Raw genomic sequence first — 19316 nt, 5'->3', positions numbered from 1 at the left:
AGCTTATTTGTTTTACTTAAGTTTTATTTTCTCAGAGTCATTAGAGGTTAGAGGGTGACATATTAGCATAATAAACAATAGGATCCATGTGTTTACATTTGTTGATGGCTCAGGATGTTAAAACAAACACTATAAAATAGTACTATACTATATTTTGCTAACTAGGTTATTGCTAGGGCTGTCAATTGATTCAAATTGTTAATCAAACTAATAATAGGATATTCCATATAAATAACTGCATTTAATATATCTTCCATCTAGCTGTCTTTAAATTGCTCTGATGGTAGTAAAATTCCTTTGTAAAAATGAATGTACAGGCCAGGGGGCATTAAATTTAATCACACTAAATTAACATGTTAAACTGATGGCCCTAGTTTGTTGCATTTTCATTGATAATAATGTTTTTGGTGCTCCTTAAACTTTAAAGTTGCTTGTCATTTTAATGAATAATGTAATCATAAAGTTACCTTTTAAAATTGTACCTTGTTCTTAGGTCACTCTAAATGTCAAGTGCTGGGCTATCAAAGGCAAACTTCCATTCCCCCAATCCAATTCTCGGCATAACAAAGCCTTCCAGGCAGCCTGAATCAAAGGAATAGGATGAAATATTTGCCACCTGCCTCATTGGATATTAATCAATTATCAAGGTTACTAAGTTAAACGGATTTCATACAGGAGGCTATAATGGAGGCCTCAAAAAGGACAATTGGTCTTGCTTCATTGTGCTGGTGCAGCTCTGTATAATTACATATAATATGCCCATGTCAGACCCTGTGTCAGTGCAACAATTACCTTTAGCATTACACATTCCATTTCCAGTGCACCCCATGGTCAAGAGACAATTCGAGCTCGATGTTTTTAGAACCATGCAGCTCACAAGTGTAATGATTGCTTTATCATGACTAGTCTTAAGAAATGTAAGAAATATATCTGTACTCCTAATGCAAGGTTTAAGTATAGTGGTCAATGGCGTATAGAGTGCCCATTATAAAGAAACATTAATCATAATATTTTTTAAACAAATGTTTTAAAATTTTATTTGACTGTTTACTGTTTAAAGGATAACTGTCGCCAAAATGCAACCTAGGGTATTTTTGTTAATCTACCCGAGGCAAAATTTTGTTTAAAAGCATAATTAGAATGGAAACGGCACTTTTAAGTTTGACCGTATTTACGTTTTCGGTCAGATTGCCTTTTGAATGGGAGTGCTTGGGGCACTTCTATGATAGCATAAAAAAATCGCTATTTTTAAAAACAAGAAGGCGGCTCGACACAACATGAAACTTTGCTCGAAGTATCACCAAGGGCTCTACACATGAAAGAAAAAGAAAGAATTTGAACAACTCACTGTAGCTGTGTCCGCCGGCATTTTGACAGTCAAAAATAGTCGATCTCCGAATGCAAATGAACTGCCTCTGAATTTTAGTATTGCTTCTTATATGAGCATCCTTTTTCAAATACAAGGTCAATATTAATTTTCACAACAAAACAACAAATTATCCGTGAATTTATATGGAACAAAGCTTTAGGAGCTTTCCATCTTTACTCTCCTCCCTGTTACGTTGCATTCGGAGATCGACTATTTTTGACTGTCAAAATGCCGGCGGACACAGCTACAGTGAGTTGTTCAAAATCTTTCTTTTTAGTAAACTCTGTGTACACAAACAATGTTCTCAATGCTCGATTTCATTTGTAGAGAACCTGGTGATACTTCGAGCAAAGTTTCATGTTGTGTCGAGCCTTCTTAGTGTTTTAAAAATAGCGATTTCTGATGCTATCATAGAAGTGCCCCAAGCACTCCCATTCAAAAGGCAATTTGACCGAAAACGAAAATACGGTAAAACTTAAAAGTGCCGTGTTTCCATTCTAATCATGCTTTTAAACAAAAGTTTGCCTCAAAAAGACCCTAGGTTGCATTTTGGCGACAGTTATCCTTTAATGTTTTTCACGTTTTTTTTACCGTTTTTTAAAATTATTATTAAATAAATACTCCACTGTTCAAAAGTTTGGGCTCAGTATTTCTTTTTTAAAAAAGAACGAAATTAATACTTTTATGCTGTTCTTTTGAACTTTCTATTCATGAAAGAATACTGAAAAAAAAAATCGAACACGGTTTCCACAAAAATATTAAGCTGTACAACTGTTTCAAAATTTATAATAGTAAGAAATGTTTGAGCTCCAAATCAGCATATTGTCACACACACTCAGTTTTGGTTGCTCTTTCGTTTCTGTTTTCATCAGTCACGTGTGTTTCTTTGTCTTAGGCTGTTTCTCAATTCCAAGAACGCAAAGAACAGACTTGCGTTCTCTTTGAGACTGGTCTTGCCAGGCGACCTTGAAAGAACGAACTCGGAAGGACGCGAGAACACAGAACGCATCTTTATGAGAATTGAGATGTGCTGCGATGCTGCTAAACTGACCATCTCGGCAAATACAACACAACATCACAAACATATGTCACAACCTTTTAAACATTTTTCATATTATTATAGACATTGTTTTCATAGTTTATATCTTTTTTATTTTACCATGTGTAGGCTATTTATGAGTAGCCTATGTGTTACCTATGTTTTGTCAATGTTAAGATTCTTTTTAATATGCCAATAAAAATACTGCCGCTTTCTTAAGGTCTTTATCACTTTATTAAAATTAAGCAAAAGAGACCGACAAATGTAAACTTTCACGAGCTGTCACGTATGTCGAGCTTGCAGCGGGAATCTCTTAAGTGAGAACGAGAAGTTTAAAGCTTACAGCCTTCCGTACGTCGACTGCCCGCAACGTCTTCTGGGATTTTTAGCGGTTCGATTCTCTCAAGTCTGCATTTGATGCATCCTCGATATCAAGGACACATCCGGGCACTTCATGCGTCCTCTGTACTTGCGTTCTTGAGTATTGGAATTGAACTTCGACGGTTGATGATGACGTAGTACGAGAACACAAGGACACAAGATCACTGAAGAACGCATATTGAGAAACAGCCGACACAAGATCACTGAAGAACGCATATTGAGAAACATCCTTAGTTTCCCACCAGTCATCAGTTGTCATGGACACTCATTGGATCATCACACCTGTTCGTCATCTCCTCATTATCACGGTGTATTTAAGTTCCTCACCTTCACTCTGTGTTTGTCGGTTGTTGTTCATATGTGTGTGTAGACAAGCTGTTACTTTGTTGTACTGGGTGATGGGAAGTTCGGATCATATTACTGACTCTCTTGTTCGATCTCCTTCATCAAAATGAACGAATCTTTTTTCGAGTCATTTCGTTCATTTAAGGGGCTTTAAATGTTATACTTTTAACAGGCAAATTCCCCGAACACATCCACCTACGCAATCTTGATAATATTCTGAATTAAGAAATCATTATAATGCAGTCAAAAATAATTTACAGGGAACATAAATAATGACTTTACCTTCCGAGTCTTTCATTCATTTGTCATGTGACAAACGCAATGAACGGATCGTTCATGAACGACTCATCACTGTCTCCTTCATCTGGTAACAGATATTATATTTCTGAAGGATCATGTGACACTAAAGACTGAAGTAATGAATGCTGAAAAATTCAGCTTTGATATCACAGGAATAAATTACATTTAAAACATATCAAAATAGAAAATGGCTATTTTAAATGTTATAAATTTTTACAATTTATTTAAATAATATCTCACTTTTTTTTTTAAATCAAATAAATGCAGCCTGGGTGAGAGACAAAAACATAAAAAAAATGTATAGACCCCAAACTTTAGAAAGGTAGTGTATATAAGTTTTTTGGGGATTTGCAGTTTGCACCACATGACATTTTAAACTGACTACAAACCAAAGGAACAAATCAAAGGTACTGGAGGAGGCACCCACTGGACACGATCCATTTGGTGTGACTTCATTTTTTTATACCTTTTCCCATAGCACCCTTGGGAAATATTGTACAACCTCCGATGTTGATATTGACCAGTGGCTGGCCAATAATTAATTTGCTAATAATCTAATCATGATAGATTGCAATACAACAGACCTGCATGCTTCACTGAGGGTAAAAGCGTGTAACATTTGTACCCTGTAGCACCACAACAAATTTGAAAGTCCATGCAAACTGTGACCCACCACATGGGCACCGCTTCAGTTCATTATTTGCCATGAATGTTTGGTCTTTTTTTGTATTGAATTTGGTGGTGATGCTGTTGCCATGGTACAAATGTATAGATCATTCAGCGATTCATTCAAAGAGTGCACAGAGAGGCTTACGTGTCTTCCACTAACATATTGCCTGTTAAGCTGAAAATAAAGAATTCTAGACATTAGCACAGAATGTTACACAATGTATTGAATGGCTAAAAAACAAACCATTGACAGTTCAAGTGGATGGACTTTTAGTAATATTTGACAACACTACAAAAGAATGGAACACATGGGAAATAACATGTGAAAGTCACATGTACAGATTATCATGACATAAGTGTTGCTCTATGTTGCACTTACTTGAGTTACTGGCACGGCTTCTGCCTCTACTTTATTATTTACCTCCAGGGAGTTCCTGGGGGCAATGTCTAGCTGAGTCTTGCAATCCATAGACCTGAGGTTGAGTCATGAGAAATGAATGTAAAAAAAGAAAAGAAAAGGTGTTACTTATTCATAGTTTTCCTGTGACATCACACCCTAATAGGAATGCCCACCTGGAGTGTAAAACAAGGCTTTCCTCCATTGCCAGTTTTTTTTGTTTTTTTTTTTTTTTTACCAGGTTTGTACTTAGTACAAATGTAGTAAGACAGTGATATTAAAACACCAAATTAAATATACACAGACATTATTGATGATGCATACTATATACAGGCAAAGCAGATGAACCCAGAATACAAACGAAATGTGTTTTTTTTCGTTACCATTTAGAGTGCTGAGTTTATATTCTGGGCTCATCTGCTTGCCTGAATATAGTATGCATCATCAATAAGATATACCTGTACTGAATTAGATTTTTTAAGTCATCTGACTTTTGATCACTTTTTAAGTACATTAAGGCGGTTTAAGTGTTTTTCATGTTAAGTGTTTTAGAATGTCCTGCTGTTTTTAGTGACTGAAATACTACAGCAGGTTCTGTATAAGGATCACAAGTGCCCAAAATCTGCATTTTGTTCACATATTTTTGTTTTTCTTCTTTTGAGATGTGATCTAAATATTAGTGACTTGAAACAAATGGAAAATTGTTGGAACAAAATTGGAACAGTTCTATGGGTGATTCACCCTCCAGGTCTCAGTGCCAGTCGTGTGACTGAAAACTATTAATTCATATCTTTTAGACAAAGAAATTTAGCATTTTCATATGTAAATTTTATTAGAACAGCGACTCACCACACAAATTCGCCAGAAATTTTGGATGAACGTCTTCTCTCAAGTTTCCACTTTCTGCTACCATTTCGCTCTGGGTGTGGGTTGAGTTCTTCCCATTTGTCCAGTGAAGATGGAACTGCTACTGTGAACAAAATGAGGCCATGCCATTTGACAGAGATATATTATCATAATGCAACCTAAGTAAAACACAAACAACACCAAAGTTTGAGGCATTTGCAGCATGCAAGCACATAATGAAGAGGGCAAGTAGGTAACGATATGTAAGAGCGTAATGCTGTTTTTAATGAAAAAGTACTATCCGTTACAGAATCTGTTCAGTTAATTGTATGAAAAACTCATTTTCAATTTTGTAACCATCTGATTTCCCTTGACTGATTTGCAAGCGTGCTCTTTGGCATTATAGCCCTTTACTTTAGCTGTGTGGCATATATTACCTGAGTCCAATGACATTTTTTCAGGCGTCCGGGAACAGGGTATACTATGTTCAACATCCACTTGAATCAGCTCTGTTTCATCTGGCTTCCTCCTGTACGGTGTGCCCTTAGAAGTAAGAGGACTCTTCCTGTCTTTGCTGTGTCTTCTCTCACCAGGCTCACTCAGATCCAGCAAGTCCAGAGAGGAGGACAGTACTGGACAAAGGAAGCAAAAATAAAATAAATATCATCCACTTGTATTTGTCTTCCTGTTCCAGAAAGTTCAGTGTTTCTGAAAGTGTGGGACACATCCCATGGCCAATTCCAAGTTTCAAGCATAAGTTGGATTAGTACATAAGCTAGAGCAAAAGTGAAATGCACAAAAAGAAGAGAAAGAGAGAACTTTTGTTTGAAAGTTGTGATGGCCTCAGCTAATTGAATGAAGGTTCAAGAGGAACTGAGAGGAGGAATGTTCTAGAAAGGAACCACCAGACGCTGTTTGCTCTCAGACTGTAAATAGCAGTAGGGAATATTCGCTTTTAAGAGTGTATTACTGAGGTTCAAGCATGCATCAACATCCTCTCATATTCATCCCCTTTTGTGTTCAATAAATGAAAAACGCTAACATTTGAGAGCAAAGTCTCATTTGTGCATTACAAATAAATTGTGAGCAAGTTTTTTGCTCCGCTTCAAATTAGCACACCAACCAAAAGTCCAGAGTTTAAAGGAAAGAAAAAACATAGAATATCACATTCTAGCTTAGTTATTGCTCTAGGCACTTATCTATCTGCATGGTCATAGCAATAAAAAAAAGAATCAGACTGTTCCGACAGCTCAGGGGCCTGTGTCAAATAATCTTTGATGTTGCATGTATGTTCCTCTCCAAGAGAACAAAGAGCGTTTGATAGAGTGTGTGTGTGTGTATATATATATATATATATATATATACACACACACTTTATCAAGAACTCTCTACAGAACACTGTGTTCCGCTGCAGAGGATGAAGGTTTGAGAATAATGTGTTCATTCAATATTCAGAGGGAATGTAGTCAGCTTTTGTGATTAGGTGAGATTAAAGCATACAACTTTTAGATGGTTGAACCCCCATTATACAGTACGTGAACATTAGGAACAGATGCTACAGACATATTCTTCAGCTTCTATCACCATCCTGTTACCCATCAGGCTTGCAGAACATAGGTCTTCATAACCAGGTAGTAGACAAAATATCCATGCAGGTCAGTACTGCATATAGATGCCAGCATGGAGGATGCATGATCCAAGCCTTGAGGGCTTGACAGCACACCTTCCTTCTGAAATCTGGCACAAACATCAGAGCTGAAACCAGGTTAACGCTGCATGCTTTTGTTTCTGCCGATCGTGTCTGCACACCAAATGCCCATCAAGACTTTGACATCTTCTAAAGCACTTTAGAGTGCAAGAACCTCATTAAAGAACATAAAACATGTTTAAAAGGAAGGAAAAACTGTTTTATGATGAAGTTCTCAAAGTGAACGCATACCTTCACTCTAGGGGTCAAACAACTAAACATCAAGTCAGGAATCTTGGTGTGACACTAGAGTCAGACCTTAGTTTCAGTAGTCATGTCAAAGCAATAACTAAATCAGCATACTATCATCTGAAAAATATTGCAAGAATTAGATGCTTTGTTTCCAGACAAGACTTAGAGAAACTTGTGCATGCTTTCATCACCAGCAGGGTGGATTATTGTAATGGTCTCCTCACTGGCCTTCCCAAAAAGACCATAAGACAGTTGCAGCTCATACAGAACGCTGCCGCTAGGATTCTGAGCAGAACCAGAAAATATGAACATATCACACCAGGTCTTTACACTGGCTCCCAGTTAGATTTAGGATTGATTTTAAAGTATTATTACTGGTATATAAATCATTCAATGGCCTAGGACCTCAATACATTGCAGATATGCTCACTGAATATAAACCCAACAGATCACTCAGATCATTAGGATCATATCAGCTAGAAATACCAAGGGTTCACTCTAAACATGGTGAGTCTGCTTTTAGCTATTATGCCAGCCACAGCTGGAACCAGCTTCCAGAAGAGATCAGATGTGCTCCTACAGTGGTCACATTCAAATCCAGACTCAAAACACTTCTGTTTAGCTGTGCATTTACTGAATGAGCACTGTGCCGCTGTTCGTCCGACTGTTTGTACTGTACTGTATTTTACTCTATTTTTCTAAACTGTTTTAATTATTCTTATTTCTTTTAATTATTTTAATTTCTCCTATGTCAGCAGGGCATTTAGCCCGTAATTGTAAATGCCCACTCAGAAGGTGATAATGTGAAAGTGACGTGTATTAATGTGGGTTTGAAAGTAGAACAGTATTTAAATGACGATATTAAAGTTTTCGTCTGAGAAAGAATGTGAACGCAGTGCTAAAGAAAGTGAAAAGAACGTGTGAGTAAATGAGGGAGAAAAGAAAGTTAAAGGAAAGTTGATAGATGGAAGTCGTAAGAAGATTGAAGGTTAAAAGAAGGTTGAAAGATTTAAGTCTTAAGGGAATCCTTTGAAGGAAAGATCTATAATAATATTCTTTTTTTATTTTTTAAAAGTACTGTACTGTATTTTATTTTATTTTTCTAAACTGTTTTAATTATTCTTATTTCTTTTCATTATTTTAATTTCTTCTATGTAAAGCACTTTGAATTGCCATTGTGTATGAAATGTGTTATATAAATAAACTTGCCTTGCCTTGCCTTTTAAACATGTGTCAAGTTCTTAGTGTCACGCCTGCCAGCCAGAGTGCACTCCTCCTGTTTACTTTATTGCATTATGAACTGCATTTCCCATGACTCATTGCCTGGACTCATCGTGTGCTGATTGCTTCCACCTGTGTATATCTCGTTTATGTTCTCCATATAAGCCCTGTACATGTGTTCAGTCATCCTTTGCAAAGTCTTGCTGCATGTTAGTATTACACTGCATTTCTAAAACTCAGGCTTCCTTATCATGGTCTTGTTATTCTGTCTGTCTCTCTGGATTACCCTGTTTGCCTGTGCTTTGGGACCTTTTATTATTATCTGGAGTGATTACCCTGTGGTTTTGACCTCATGCACGTTATATGCATTACAATCAAAGTTTGCGTTTGGATCTCCTACACAAAACCGAAAATTTGAAAATTCAGCATTTATCTGAAATAGAAAGCTTTTTTAACATTATACTGTGCTGTTCAAAAGTTTGGGATCAGAAAAGAAAAGAAAAGAAAAGAAAAGAAAAGAAAAGAAAAGAAAAGCAATACTTTTATTCAGCAAGGATGCTTTAAATTGATTAAAAGTTACAGTAAAGACATTTATAATGTTACAAAAGATTATATTTCAAATAAATGAAATATAACTTTCTATTCATCAAAGAATCCTGAAAAAAAAGTCCACAACTGTTTTCAACATTGATAATAACAGTGAATGTTTTTGAGCATCAAATTAGCATATTATAATGATTTCTGAATGATCATGTGACACTTAAGACTGGAGTAATGATGCTGAAAATTCAGCTTTGCATTACAGCGATTAACTATATTTTAAATTATACTCAAATAGAAAATTGTCTTTTAAAATGTATCTTTTAAATTGTCATAATATTTAACAATATTTTTATATATTTTTATAAATCTGTTTTATATATATATATATATATATATATATATATATATATATATATATATATATATATATATATATATATATATATATATATATATACATATATATATATATATATATATATATATTTGGATCAAATAAATGCAGCCTTGGAGAGAAATCTTTTAAAAACATTAAAGGGACAATGTGTAGCTTTTTAGGTATTTTATTATCTAAAATCTATATTTTTATTCATAAATATGCCCTCAATGGTGTACAAATACCTATGCCAATGTTCAGACTAATCCTCGTAAACGAAGAATTTATTATCTTTATATACATGGGACGGGTAAGTCCACGGAGGCTTCCATGTAGTTCCGCCATCTTGAAAAACTATAATAGCAGAGAGGGACAAAAAGTACTAGGCCAACGCATTTCCACAACGCGTTTCGTTCAGAGCCAGCGTCACGTGACTGAAGCCAGCAGAAGCGGAGGAGCAGAGCAGTGAGAGGCGCTTGTCACTGCCGCGGCAAGTTTAAAAGGATGCACTGCACGGTTATTTATACACCGTTCATTCATACATACATATGAGTCACAGGATAAGGAGTCCTCGTCGTCGAAAAAGTCCAAAATAGATCGTAAAAGGAAACGTGACCGGAGATTACAAAAACAAGGGTTACTATCAGGATAGCTAATGCAGGAGAAAGCTTTCAAAAGAGACCCTGAAGTTGCCTGCTTTCTTCTCGACAGGTAAGTCAATGTTACAGTCTTACAAGCTTTTTTTTCATTACTTGGTTGTGTACTTTATTATATAGACAGTCGAACATTTATAGTTAAAAGTTAAACACGCTCTTTGATGAATAGCAGCTATTGAGTAAAGTAACGTTAGAGAAGGCTCTGATGATGATGATATCTAACAATGCACATACTTCAAAAAATATAACGAGTAAAGGCGGCATTACTACTAATTACCATAGTTAATGTTTTTGACAGTCAGTAATTCATACTGTAACATTCTTTTTTTCGTTGTTTCAAGTTTCAGTTTGTTTTAAATAACAAACATGTTCACCCGAAGAAAAACTCGAAGTGCTATTATAAGACATCCTGTCATAGCTTTTAGGTACATAACGGCTACCGTAGATGCAACGCGCATTTGAAAAAGTGAGGCGCTGGAGAGCATTATTCATTTGAATGCAAAATACAATTTCACCACTAGATGGGAGAAATTCCTACACAATGTCCCTTTAAAAATCTTTTACCAATCTCAAACTTTTGAACGGCAGTGTACATCTAGGTTAAAGTTTACATGACCTTACACATTGTTGGTTCATTATTATTATTATTTAATTCAATGACTTTAGTTTTTGTTTTCGGTTTGTAGATGCTTAAGAAGTGATATAGAGCTGAAATTCAGTGTGGTTTAATGCACTGATCTTGCTTTGAATCTCATAAGTGTCTCAAAGAAATAAGTATAGGAGTCCTGATGCCTTGATAATATGATAGTCAGACAATTCTTAAACCAAAGCAAGTCATAATTTTTTTATTGCTAAAATGAATAACGAATCAAAAGCTCACTGAGGAGAATCTTCCAGTGCATAATAATTGAATTCAGACGTGTTCCTTTGAAAGATTACAGCAATTCCCATAAAAGACCCGAATATAAATTTCTATAATCAGCTCTATTGCTGTTATAGACAGACACTACTAAAAAAGCCTGGTGTTCCTCAAAAACGTACGTTTTAGTTTAAGAGTGTAGTTTAATTCAGCATAAAAAGTATACAATCATATTAATTAATTAAAAAATATTTAAAGTGGTACCAACAAGAAACTGACTTTAATGCAGTGTTTACTTGGCAATCTACTCTGACTTCACATTTAAAGTCAGGCAAGTCAACTACGCATAATGTTTGACAGACTAAAAATCTGAACTATGTATTTTGTGACAATTTGATTGCAGAAAGTTCTGCCTGGTAATTTCTGAACCTCAATATGCATTATGTTCAGAGGCACAGTAATAAACCAACTGCTGCTTCATTGCAGCCAAATCGAAATATCCTCTAAATGTAATCTGTTGGTAAATTAAAAATGCTGTTTTCTACAATTAGAAAGTAAACTAGATAGTCTATATAGGGAGTAGTAGTGGTTGTCTTAATTGCTTTGTGGTGTAGGCAAGACAGGAAGCAGTTTTACTTGCTCAACCTCTCAGTGTGAACTTCACGTATACAGCTGTCATGCAGTAGGAGGCCACTTACTTCCTCATTTAGCAATGTGTCTGTCAGCTCTGCTAATCAGTGGTGAAGATGTATATAATGTAGGTGACATCTGTTAGGAATTAATTAGGTAGAAACATAAGCATGAGCGATATCTGGTGTTAGCAGTATTGAGGTTTGCCATGTTAATGGCTACACAAAAATATCACACATTTGTCTGAACAGTGGCATTTGTTTAAAGTTGAATTTAGTTTGGTTTGATAAGACAACGGTATGCATGTCTTTTGTTTAATTATAATTTACTTAATTAAATTATGTAAATGTCTTGACTGAATTGAAAATTAAATATTTAGCTTAATAAAGTCCCTTTTAAAATCATTAAACTCTGCAGTTATCTTGTAACTCCACCAGGCAGCTATTTCCAGTCATGAAAATACTATTTGAATCAATTTCAATTTCAATCAGGAATAACACTGATAAATTGTGTTTTTTTCTTCTCCTTCTTTTTATTTTTAGTTCAAACCATGCACAAAAACAGTATTTTTAGGCTCGTCCATTTCTAGTTTCCATGGACAACTAGACAACAATTTCTCCTATTTTTGTACAAGTATGCATGCTGGGAATAAGGTGAAAATGACTGGACAACAAAATATTATAAAATATTAATGAAATATTTTTTCTCACTGTAGGGTTGGTAAGATGTTTTTATGTTTTTGAAAGGAGTCTCTAATGCTCAACAAGGCTACATTTATTTGATAAAAAATAAAAATAGTAATATTGTGAATTTTTTTTTACAATTTAAAATAGCTGTCTTGTATGTAAAATATTTTATATAATATATACCAACGTGTGATGGCAAAGCAGAATTTTCAGCAGCTATACTCCAGTCTTCAGTGTCACGTGATCCTGATGCTATGCTTATTTAGTGCTAAAGTAACATTTCTTATTATTATCACAGTTGAAAATGGTGGTGATGCTTGTGAAATGTTGTGGAAACCGTGATGCATCTCTTTCACGGTTCTTTGATGAATAGAAAGTTCAAAAGAACAGCATTTATTTGAAATGGAATTCTTTTGTAAAAGACTTTGATCTCGCTTTTGATCAATTTAATGCATCCTTGCTGAATAAAAGTATTAATTTAAATAACCAAAATCTTACTGACCCCAAACTTTTGAATGGTAGAAAAAGAAAAAAAAATCCAATTAATATGCTATGCTTGTTGGTTTTGGTTCTTAAAAATCTGATTATATTGTTAATGTTGTTAAAGGGGTCCTATTATGCTTTTCCACTTTTTCAGCTTCAGTTAGTGCAATGTTGCTGTTTGAGCATAAAAAAGATCTGCAAGGTTACAAAGCTCAAAGTTAACTCCAACAGTTAACAGATTCCACTTTTCAAGAACTACAACGAACGGCTCGTTTGGACTACAACGTGATTTTTCCAGGTTTCACGAAGTCACAATGTTACTCATTTAAATAATCCCGGCCACAGAATACGCAAAAAAGCGGACGAGGCCTGGCTGAGCTGCATTAGAGATGACAGTGTTGTCGCTATGTCAAAGAGACTGTTTTTTCCACTGTTTTTTGGTGGATGAAATTTTTTGTTTTTTGTTGCTTTTGTAAGCTCTCACTTTTGTAAGACGGTTCACCTGTCCTTAGGAAAATAAACCATGGTTTGTAACCGATTACTGTTTGTATTACCTCAGTTTTCCCACAAATATCACAATTAAATGGTCGATAACATCATATCTATATGTTTAAGAAAAAATTGAATCCGTTCTGCATGATCATGTTGATTGTTAACGTTGTCAGGGTCTGAATCGGGCTGGAATTGGTTTGCAATTTACGCAATCCTCAATATTTATGCTAGAGAAGAACTCGCAGTTATGGAGGTGCGGGACATTTCAACGCTATCTCACGACCAATTCGTACGAATTCGTACGAATGATAAAAAGTTGGCTAATTCGTACTAATTCGTACGACCTCACTCGTACGAATTTGTACGATTTGTCTAAACCCACGTGATGGGTAGGTTTAGGGGCGGGGTCAGGGGTAGGTCATTCGTATGAATTCATACGAATTGGCCAATTCGTAAAATATGTACGATTTTGCAAAAATCGTACTAATTCGTACGAGTCAGGTCGTATGAATTCGTACGAATAAGCCACTTCGTAGAATTTTTACGTTTTCCCGTGAGATCGGGCTGGACATTTCCCTGAACACGCGCTAGGCACTGCCAATCACAGAACACTGTGCCAGCTAACCAATCACAGCACATTTCGTATTTCGATCTTCATCGAAATCGCCGTGTTCGAGCCAGACTGAGGAGAGAGGAGCTGTAAATGGAAAAATAAAGCGTTTTTTTGAACAATCAAGCATGAAAACATATTTTAGTACATCCCAAAAATAAAATCAAGACTTTGTAAAGGGGTTTAATAGGACCCTTTAAAAATTTCAGAATTAGTATAGCATAATAGTATTGTGCAGGGGAGTATAGTATAGTGGAGAAGCAGGATTGCTGAGGAAGTACAGGAAGGTCAGAATCTCTGGTACCTGCTGTGTTGGAGGTTACTGGGCGGGCAGCTCCATCACACTTGGTCTCGCAGAGGAAATCATCGATGGAAGGGCTCAGCAAGGGACGGCTCTCTTGTTGCTCGCTCACCAGCTGAAAAATCAAGCAAAAGAGTGCGATAAGATATACATTAATGCACTTGGCCTCCTGTTCTCCTATTGCTTGAGTTGCAGCCTCCATTGCGCCATGACCATCTCTGCATGTGATTGGTAACGCTGGTAGTCACTACCCTTACAGCTCCTGCCTATTTACAGGACTGAGACGACAATTCTCACCTTGCCCCCTTCTGACAAATGTCCCTGGGGATGTTTCTCTCTCCCTTTCTCACTTAAACAGAGAGAAAGCAGACCAGTAAAGTACACGTGTCGTGCTTGTTTTTTAGAGGTCCAAGTAATTGTGGATGAATGTAATTATGACAAGGTGTGAGACTTTCTTTATAAAGCCCCCATCAGTGTACTATGTGTGCTATGTGACAGAATGTGTGTATACGTTCTCTTGAGAGACTGGCAAAGAGGTGGCCTTGTGTCTAACAGAATGGAAAAAAACACATCAATCATCATCTGGTTGTTCTCATAGTGTTCATTCAGCCATGCCACAGTCTCATCTGAGGAGAGCACTTTTGTGGTCAGTGCATGGCTACAGCATATCTGCATTTTTTTTAAGCCTTAAGTCATTAAAAAGACACGGATTTGCAACATTAAAGAGGTGCCTGATGCTTAATCTGTGTGCTCAATGTGGATAAATTCATTATTTTCTTAGTACATATATTGGTACTTTTTTTGTGCTTCTTTGTGTATCCGTATAGGTTTGCATCAGAGGCGTTGCTAGACTCTTTTGGGTAAAAAGTAGTAAAATTTTACTGATATATCCTCTAAAAAGTAGACCATATCAGGGCCCGATAAACAGGCTAATCTATTACTTGCATTTTATAATCTCCATTGTTTACATGATTTAAGACACAAAGCTGATCACACCAGCTGAGGCAAACATTTCTTTTCAGTATATCTTCATCTTCACCCCCTTGGACTCCTCCTCTCTTCTCTCTTTTTTTGTTGTTGTGCAGATTGATTATGTGACTACATGACTGGAATGCAGCTAGCTACAAAGCTAACACTTGCTAATGTCTGAATAAGAAGCTATTTCAATTTGTTGTGTAGGCCTATATTATTTTGCTTGGTACAAATTTAATACCTGGGTTTCTGACACATTTAACGGTGCTTATAAAAGTTGTATGTTAACATCATTTGTTAACTGTGTTCATATCCACCAGTAACAACACAATGCAATCAATGTTTGTATTTGTGTTTCGAAGGTCAAAATTCACTAAACATGCTGTGAACAAATATAATAGATACAGCTAATGCTTAAAAACTAAACTATTATTTTAGCTTCTGCCTGTTTGCTAATTAGATTGTAAAGCTACAGTTTGAGGTTGATAATATTTTTGTAATGTTTTTGAAAGAATTATCTTATGCTCACCATGCTGCATTTATTTGATCACAAATTCAAATAAAACAGATAGTGAAATATGCTTGGGCTACACTTCAAAATAACTTGTTTTCTTTTTTAATACTTTACATTTTAAAATGTAATTCATTCCTGTATCTCAAGTTGTCACTGTCACATGATGCTTCAGAAATAACTCTATGCTGATTTGGTGCTCAATAAACATTTCTTATTATTATCAATATTGAAAACAGCTGTGCTGCCTAATATTGTTTGTGGAAACCATGATTCACACATTTCAATCTTTGATGAATAGAACGTTTTTGCAATCCTTGCTCACCCCACACATTTGAACAGTAGTGTATGTGTAGCTTACAGTTAGAAAATAGGTTTTAGATAATAAATTGAACTGATGAAAGGATTTGTAGCCCAGTTGCATTAATGCTACACAATGTATTCAAGAGAATGTAAATATGCTTCTCTAAAAGTCACTTGAATTGAAAGCTTTGATGCTGTTTTTTTTGCAAACAAATTACCTGGGGTGAGAATCTCCTAGGCACCCCTAGACAAAAAAGACACATTTTTTTTATTATTGAGGAGCCTGTGCCCCAGTATTGATGAAGCTCTGAACATCTGGTTTGCATGTTGCTGACATGTTTCCTACAAATAGAGGGCTGTATCATCAAAACGCTGCTGGTTGTAAAACAGCATACATGTAATTTCATGTCACATTCACATGTCTTATGTATGGACTTAACAACAACAGATTCTTCCAGCAACACTGCCTAAATAATAGACTGTTGCATGTTTTTCATTTAATGCTAACTGAATATAACTATAAATTGAAAACTCTGACTGGCTTTTCAACTTTTCAAGACTGGCTTAATTAAAGGTTCCACGGGATAAAGGTTTTAATAAAGGTTTTCCCTCGGATTTATTTTTAATTTGTCCGGGGCTTAAATAAGACCATAGAGACAAAAAGTCCAGCAGGAATTAATTTAGAGATGGACATAGAAAAACAATTGAATTAATAATAATGGAAAAAATGGATAATACTTCTCTGAGCAAAAACTATCTGTGCTTAGCAATTTTCTGGTGTATTAAATATATTCAAACTGGCGACTGTACGAGGGTTTGTGATCTCTACGTACAGTAGCTTGACAGAAGCTTTGAAATAAATACTGAATATTCATGAATAACACACGAGCAGTGTATGTTGGCCCGAGCGCTTGGGAGAACATTCCTGCTGTGAAAGTCTGTGCCAGAACGCTGACCCAGCAGTCTTAATTGGGTTGGACAGACAACTCTGGCTCTTCTGGTGTCGGAGGAGATTTATTCCTTCGCTGGCTGGAATGCCTAATGTTGCCCAAGCTGAACTCCTGCTGTTAAACACCTTGTACATTTTTTATTAAAGGGAAGACAATGATGGCACTCTGTCTTCTGTTGTCTTTGACTTCTTTCGCATGCAGAAAGTTCAGCAAGCATTTGAACATTTTGAAGTGTCAGGCTGGGTTATATAACAGCAGTTCTGATGTTTTATTACTATAGGTGAGCTGGATTTGGAGCTCATTTTTATTTTCCTCCTCTAAGCCTTATTATAAAAGCATAACTTCCTCCCTTGTGAATGCCAGCAGAACAAGGGCCATAATGAGAGGGGGAGAATTATTTTGGAAATATTTAAGGCTCTACAACTTAATTAGATTACTCTGTATTCCCTTTAAAAATGTTTTTCACTTCAGGCACAAATTAGTTGCTGACATTAATAGGAATTATTAGGGGACAAAACTCATTCTTGTAATTGGAGCAGATAACTACAGTCACACTCCACAACAGTTTGTCTACTTAATTAACTTAGTCTGATTATTTCACTAGCAATCTGTCTGATAGAGAATTTGACAGGCTGTTCTGTCTGAGAGAAGGAAATACATCTGGCGTGTCTTCAGTTAAAGGTGCATTCAGTAGTTTGGTGCTAAATGAAAACGTTTTACACATTAAGATATAAGCTGTGTTTTTGTGAAGTGAATGCCATCTGAATGGTGTAGGGGAGCGCGGGCCACAACCTAACGCGGGGTTAAATGTAACATGGATCTTTTATATAGTAAGTCAGGGTCAAGCAGGTTGTGTTTCCGCTCTTTTTCTCTTGCTGCCAGAAGATGGTCTCCAGTGGATTTGTGGAAAGTTTTGATAATATTTCGTGAAGATTATAGACAAAGAGTGTTTTGACACCATGCAAGTACATTTTTCATCATACGTTTTTTTCCCCCGGTTTCTGAGTTGGGTGTGTACGTCACCAAATCTAACTTTATATTACCTTAATCACTGTCTTGTTGGCTAAAACATAGCACCATTTTGAAACATGTCAGCAACTCCTAGCAACTGTTAGCTATGCTTAAACTATTTTTTACCCAGTGGGGTTAGTTGTAGCACAGTGTTACAGCTAGGGATGGGATGATTACCGGTTTCACTATAAACCACAATAAAATGTACTGACGGTTAGTATTATCGTTTAAAACTGAATTATCATTAAAACCGTGTTTGATTATCGCGATTTTAGTACCTCACTGTAATTCCTGTCCAGCCAGCAACAGGCTGGCGCAGGCGCAGCGCGCAATGTTGTTGTTTTTTTTTATTGGAGAAGGACTGGCGGAAGGCAGATTAATGTTTTAAATATTACATGATCACAAAAATATTATCAAACTCAGTAAACAATAAATCAACTCTGATTTCATTTTCAATACAATCGAAAACGGAGACGCAAGACGGCAAGTTGTATTTGAATGAAACGAGAGAGCGCGTGTTATAATGCATTGTTATTGACGACGGTCATTATAAGGAAGGAAATGCCACAGAATATAATTAATTGCTTAAAAAAGTGCATAGAGCTGCTTGTTTTATTTGTTGTTTGTTGATTTTCAAATATAAAACTTGTTGAAATGTTTTCCGTGTGAGCATCAGTTATTTTTGAACACTTTCATCTTGTTTTAACAAAACCGTGATAATATTGATAATATTGATAATCACGATAATTTACAGCTAAGCCGCCAAGTGTACAACGATAATGAAATGAAAACAGGGAGCCACACAACTTTTCAGGTTTGAGTATTTATTTATATATTTATTTTGCCACATTTAACTTTGCTAGACTTTCACAAACGATGTTGGAATTTAAATGTCAAAGTATGATTTTTTTCACATTTGTTTACTATGCATTGATCACATGTTTATTTATTTAAAAGCCTGTTTTTCATGCAATAAACCCTTTAAAATGTGATTTTGAGCTCGTTTTTATTATTATTACTGTTATTATTAATAATAAATAATTTTGCATGCAGCTGCCACACACAAGTATAATTCAAAAGCAATTACAATATTTGACGATTTTATTTATTTATTTATTTCAAAACTGTGCAGCCCTTTCATATATCTCTATCCATGATATTGATCCATAATAGGATGATTGGATGAGGGATGCATGTATGGATATCTATCTATACAGATATACAAACAATATCAAACTATACAGATAAAATAGTACTGAATTATGTGTGTTACACACAAGTGTTACAACTAACTCCTCTGTCTGTTACGATTAACCCCGCATGGAGTAAGTTGTAACATTTGCACTTCTGTCACTTTCAGTGCAACTGTACGAAAAAGGTAGGTCCTAGAAAAAAACTTTAAGTGTTCATTTGTAGCAGATATGTGT

At 35.7% G+C, this 19316-nt stretch overlaps 1 protein-coding gene across 4 annotated transcripts in view; it reads right to left on the bottom strand.

Annotated features, from left to right (window-relative positions):
• Window positions 1-19316, bottom strand: part of pex5la (peroxisomal biogenesis factor 5-like a) — a 98384-nt gene that overhangs the window by 19029 nt on the left and 60039 nt on the right. For 2 of the 4 annotated variants that reach the window (XM_082189525.1, XM_082189528.1), the window contains 5 exons: window positions 14146-14257; window positions 5784-5978; window positions 5350-5470; window positions 4483-4576; window positions 4249-4278 (listed from right to left, as the gene is read on the bottom strand). In XM_082189525.1, coding sequence (XP_082045651.1) covers window positions 4249-4278; window positions 4483-4576; window positions 5350-5470; window positions 5784-5978; window positions 14146-14257 — 552 coding nt within the window. The remainder of the gene's footprint in view (window positions 1-4248; window positions 4279-4482; window positions 4577-5349; window positions 5471-5783; window positions 5979-14145; window positions 14258-19316) is intronic. The other 2 variants (XM_082189526.1, XM_082189527.1) reach the window with 2 other exon arrangements.

This window comes from Leuciscus leuciscus, assembly GCF_965113295.1.
Source record: "Leuciscus leuciscus genome assembly, chromosome: 14".
NCBI classification, from domain to species: Eukaryota; Metazoa; Chordata; class Actinopteri; order Cypriniformes; family Leuciscidae; genus Leuciscus; species Leuciscus leuciscus.
Note: the sequence above shows the minus strand (reverse complement) of the source record. Positions and strands in the feature narration are given on the sequence as shown.